Genomic DNA, 5,416 nt, shown 5'->3' on the forward strand with positions numbered 1-5,416 from the left:
GGGGGGGTTACTGGAAGGGGCCGCAGCCTCCCAGGCAGAGGGAGGCGGCTACATGGCGGGGGGGGGGAGGGCGGCGATGCCGCTTACAAGGTGTAGACAGTTGCTTAAGACACCAAGCTGTACGCTCAAGACCGTGCAATTTACTGGATTTAATGTCACCTCAGTTTAAAAACAAAATTAACCATTGAATGGAAAAACATTAGAACAAGCCAAACATAATATGCCCTGAAATGGAACGATCTCCAAATAAATTAAGGGGAGTGGCGGAAGTAGGCAGACAGCAGGCGCCGCGCAGCCCCCACGTGCCGAAGAGGGCGTGTGTCTGCCGCGTCGGCTCGTATGCACGTAATGTTTCTGGAAGGATATGGAAGAGGCTGTCGGCGAACCCCTTTCTGAGGGGCTGAAGGCCTTGAGGTCCGAGGCGGAGGGGCCGCCTCTCAGCGCGGTTTCGTTCTGTTGGAATTTCTTGTACCGTGTTGGTGTTAACTTTTTAAGTACGAAAAGTAGCCAAACGTTCCCGACTGGATAACGGCATTCTGAGGCGCAAGCCCGGTGTTTCTCTGGAAGGGGGGCCGTAGGCGCCGCCGTGGGGTGGCCAGCGGGGCGCAGCCTGCGTCGCTGGAGGTGGACGTGGGCGTCTGGACAGGCAGACAAGCCTGAATCCTGAATCGGGACACCAAGGGACGTAAACCCAACGCCGGACCGCGAGGATCTCAGCCCGAGAAGGTACGCTCTCCACTGACGAATGTGAGGACCCATCTCACGGAACAGGTGCCTTATCTGGTGGAAACTTCTATTTTTTTTTTTTAATTTCTTTTTTAACGTGAAAGGAAGCTTCCCTGGTGGGTGGGAGGCGCAGCTCCTAAGAACCGCCCGACAGCCCTGCATTTGGTCTTTATTTCTACCCGGAGGACAAGCCACCAGGCGGCTCACCGAGCGCATCTCATCTGTGCGCATTTTGAGAAGTGGACCCCGTGGGCTGAGCGCGGCCCCTCGGAGCCCAGAGCCGACGACTCACTGTCCAGCCGGCTAACGTAAGGCGGACGGTGGGGGGGACGCCGGCTCGCTGGCCCTGTCGGCGGCGGAGGCTGGGCCCTTCCCTAAGAAGCTCTCAGCTCTGGGGGGGGCCGGGCAAGACCTGGACCCTGGGCGGTGCCCGGGGCCCCCGCGGGGTCAGGAGTCCCTGGCCACACCGCCGAGGGAGCCGCCCCGGTCAGGACCGTGTGCTCCACGAGCCTCGGGCCCCAATGTCCGATCAGGTGCCGAGAAGAGAGAGCAGCGTCCCGGGTACAACCCGTTACAAAGTGCGGACGGGGAAGAGTCTGTCTGAGAGGTCTTTTGGCGAACGGCGAGGACCAGATGGAGGCCGCGTGGGTGCGGGGACGCGGGGCCCTCGGAAGGGTCCTGGGGGGGCTTGGAGCAGCAGGCGCTGTTCACCGGCGGCCCAACAGCACCCCCCCTCGTTCTGACGGAACCCAGACGCTGGGGTGGGTGGGAATCTCTCGACTCAAGGAAACAGTGGCCGATTCCCCAGGCCCAGGACACGGGTCCTGACCGGGCTCGAGACGTCCCAACGGCACCGCAGTCGCCGTGTGTCCACGACCCGCCTAACAGTGGCCCGTGACCAAGTCGTGGCCGGCAGCCCCTGGAGGGGAGACCCGGGGCCTTCGGAGGAAGCGTTTGCCTCCCTGGGAAAAGGGAAAGACGCCACAGACGCCGCGCCCCCTTCCTCCCGCCTCCAGGACCAGGGCCCACGGGTCGGCGGCGTGTGAAGGCTCGGCGTCCGCGGGAGCTGCCAGACGGGGACCTCACACCGCCCGCCGCGGGGACGCCCCACGCCCCACGTTCACGCCGCCGTCACTTTGCCGCCAAACGCAGTCCTGATGGACACGCGCCGTGAACGTTAGCGCGTCCGGCTTCAGGGGAAGTTGTGGAGAAGCAGCCTGCGGTCAAGCTCCTCAGCCCGGGGGTCTGGTCCCCGGAAGCCGCCGCCCCAGCCCGGCCCCCCGGACGGCCTTCGTGACCTTGCCCACGACCCCCCTCTGGGCGTGTCCCCCGGCCGCACCATCACAGACACAGCGGCCGCTGGCTCAGCCGCCGACCCCGCCCCCGGCCGGCGGGCGGCCCAGACGCTCGGGGAACCTCAGACGGGGGCGCAGACCCGTCCGCAGCAGGAAGGGCCAGCACGCCCCGGAGGGGCAGGGGGCCGTCCCCAGCTCCTCCGACCGGACGCTCTGCTTCCTCGGACACAGACGCCCCGCGCCGCCCCGAGCCCGCTCCTCGGAGGCGGCAGTAGGGCCCTCGGGCGACTCTCTTCTCCGAACTCTCGGCCGCCCACTGTGCTCGACAGGCCCTGGGGGCCGAGGCCTTTCTCGGCTAGACGGGGGCCGTGGACACGGGGTGTGGGGTCTGCACGAGCCCAGGCACAGACCTGGGGGCAGCGCTGGGGCAGGAGGTGGGCGGCCCGGAGGCGCTGGCGGAGACGCGCGGCAGAGCCTGGAGGGATCGCGTCCCGGGAGCCGGGTCCCCGTGGCGTCTCCCTGAGTCCCGGCCGCTGTCCTGCCCTGAAGAAGCCGTCGAGGCTCCTCACGGGCTCAAGGAGGCTGGGGGGCGGGGCGGCGTCTGCCACGTGGCTCACACGGTCCTGAGGGTCCCCGTGTGGCTCTGCAGCTCCCGCTGTCGATGTCCGATCAGGGCCAAAGAGCACCGCTTATCCCCGGCTCTGCGGCCAGCAGGCTGCAGAAGCCGGTCTGCAACGGGGAGCTCACGTCGGGCGGGGAGCCCTGGGGACCCTGCCCGTGGCCGTCGGCAGCTGTGCGCGTTTCGGGCCAGTGGGTGCAGGGGGACCTGGATCCCCACGGGCGGCCCCAGGAGCCGCGGCCGCCGCACCTGGAGTGTGGCCCCCGCTGTGCGGGGTGTCAGGAAAAGCACCCCCAGAGCTGGGCCCCCCCGGCAGGAGCAGGTGTGCGGGAGGCCCTGGCCTGGGGTCCAAGCGTGTATGGCCCCGACAGCAAAGGCCGCGTTGGGGGGGGGGCTGCGAGAGGGTCCGGGTGGCCCACTAAACAGTGGTGTGCTGCGGCGAGCGGGGCAGATTCCTCGTCCTTGGGTGGGGGCACCGTGGTCCCCAGGGTTCCAAGGCTCTGGCCCCAGTGGCCGTCTCTGGCCGGGTCGCCCCTTCCGAGTGACAGGCAGGATCGGAGGAGCCCAGGACAGCCAGCTTCCCGAGCTGGGATCCCATCTCCCTTAGATGACGCAGGACCCAGCGAGCCCAGCCCGGGGCCGGCTGGCGGCCAGGCAGGGACGGGAGCCTGCGTCCCGGTCCCCGTCCCTGGAGTGAGGGAGGCCACTGGGGCCTCCGGCTCTTCCGCCCTGAGGACCACCCCCCCAGCTCTGCGTGGGGCCCCCAGGCTGGGTCTCCGTGGGGGTGTGGGCATCGCTGGATCGCTTTGGGGAGCAAACCCCAAACTTGTGCTGGGTGCTGTGCTGGGAGGTTCGGGGGTCCTCAGGAGGGTGGGGGCGGCGTGCTGGGTCGTGAGGCTCTCCCTAGGGCTCCGTGTGCGTCACATTAGCCCAGCTGGGGAAACGGTCCAAGTCAAATATGGCGCGGCCCCACGTGTTGACAGCCAGAAATACACAGAAGATTCCGATTATGTTCATCATGAGTCCTGTTTTCACCTGGAAAAAGACGGGTCAAGGTCAGCACCCCCTGCGGGGCCGGGCTGGTCTGCTGGGGTTCCCGTCCCTGGGCCGTGCTGTGTGCTCGCCCCACCCCCAGGCAGAGCAAGGTCGGGTCAGCAGGTGCGGTCAGTGCTCAGAGCCTCCGGCCAACGGGCAGGACGGGTGAGTCCTCTGCGCCCTCGCCGGCACCGGGACCAGCCTCGGGGAGTCGGCACCAGGCCCGGCGGAGGGGGCGTGAGCACTGGCGCCTTCGGTGTGGCCTCCCCCATCACAGGTGACGGAGCCAAAGCAGAAGTGAGGGGCCCTCCTCTGTTGCACACGTGTCCAGGACGTCACCGGCTCCCAGCCCATGGCCCCTCCCTCCCCCTCCCTGCTTCTGAGCCGCAGCCCTGCGCCTCCTGCCCATCCCCCAGGGCCCCGTGGGACCCCCGCCCTCACCCCTTCCGAGGGCTCAGCGACGGCTCCCCAGGCGGGAGCTTCCACAGCTCCCCCCCCCAGCCCTGGGAGCCAGAACCGTCTGTGAAACGTGAGGACGTTTCAGAAAAGCAAAGGTGCACATAAGCGCAACTAGAGAGAGCCGGGCCGCCACAGGGCGTCAGCGGGCGGCGAGCAGGGGGAGGTTCTGCGTTACCATGTCGGAAACCTTGAGGTGTCCGTAGGAAAACACGATGGCGTTGGGCGGCGTGGCCACGGGCAGCATGAAGGCGAAGGAGGAGCTCAGGGTGCACGGGAGCATCACGTACAGCGGGTTGAGGCCGATGGAGCGCGACTGGGGAGAGACAGGGCGCTGCAGGGTCGCTCGCGCAGGGGACGGGGCTCCGGGACCGTCTTTCCGGGAAGCGTCCCCCTAAGCGTGCCACGTGCGTTCCCAGCCCCGTGCCGCCGTGTTCCCGCGGCCCCGTCTTCTCGCCCACGCACACGCGTGTTCTTACACGCCTGGGATCATTTTGCACACGGAATCTGATATCCCTCTCTTTTTACTCTACAGCTTAAAGTTCAGCCACATCTACCAGCGCCCGGCACGGAAGAGACGTGCATCGAATGCTTGTCGAACGAGTGAATAACTCACAATAATTTTTAGCGTCTGTCGACACGAGCGACCCATTTACGTGCACGTGAGGACGGACGCATGTGCAACATTGTCTCAGCAGAACACTCAGGGGACCAGCTCGTCCCTGAGCCACAGGCGGTTACATAAATCATGTACGTAACGAACAAGGGGACAGCTCGGGGCTGTGAAGAATGGCCAGCACAGGAAAACAAAGCCAAGGTGCAGAACAGGCCCGCAGAACCACGCCGCTGGCTTATAAAGAGTGTGAGTGTGTGTGTGTGTGTGTGTGTGTGTGTGCATGTGTGAAATACATCCAGAAAATACCTAAGAAATTAATTAATAACAGAGGGGCGCCTGGCTGACTCGGCCGGTTAAACGTCCGACTTCGGCTCAGGTCACGATCTCACGGTTCGAGGGTTCGAGCCCCGTGTCGGGCTCTGTGCTGACAGCTCGGCGCCTGGAGCTGCTTCAGATTCTGTGTCTCCCTCTCTCTCTGACCCTCCCCCCCTCACACTCTGTCTCTCAAAAATAAATATTAAAAAAAATCTAAAAACAAGAAATTAATAATAGAAATTGCCTCTCAGGAGGAGGCTGGGAGGTTAGGCTCTGGTGTTCCTGGACATTTATTAGCCACGTTGTAAGTACCATGTTTTCAACTCTAAATACTCTTCAAAGCTGTGATTCTGC

General features: G+C 64.9%; 1 protein-coding gene across 3 annotated transcripts in view; it reads right to left on the bottom strand.

Annotated features, from left to right (window-relative positions):
• Positions 1–3,328: 3,328 nt before the first annotated feature.
• Positions 3,329–5,416, bottom strand: part of SLC13A5 (solute carrier family 13 member 5) — an 18,172-nt gene continuing 16,084 nt past the window's right edge. For 2 of the 3 annotated variants that reach the window (XM_039254514.1, XM_039254513.1), the window contains 2 exons: positions 4,310–4,447; positions 3,329–3,675 (listed from right to left, as the gene is read on the bottom strand). In XM_039254514.1, coding sequence (XP_039110445.1) covers positions 3,544–3,675; positions 4,310–4,447 — 270 coding nt within the window. In that variant the 3' untranslated portion in view covers positions 3,329–3,543. The remainder of the gene's footprint in view (positions 3,676–4,309; positions 4,448–5,416) is intronic. The other variant, XM_039254515.1, reaches the window with a different exon arrangement.

This window comes from Hyaena hyaena, unplaced genomic scaffold, assembly GCF_003009895.1.
Source record: "Hyaena hyaena isolate Hyena2069 unplaced genomic scaffold, ASM300989v1 scaffold_492, whole genome shotgun sequence".
Lineage (NCBI taxonomy): Eukaryota > Metazoa > Chordata > Mammalia > Carnivora > Hyaenidae > Hyaena > Hyaena hyaena.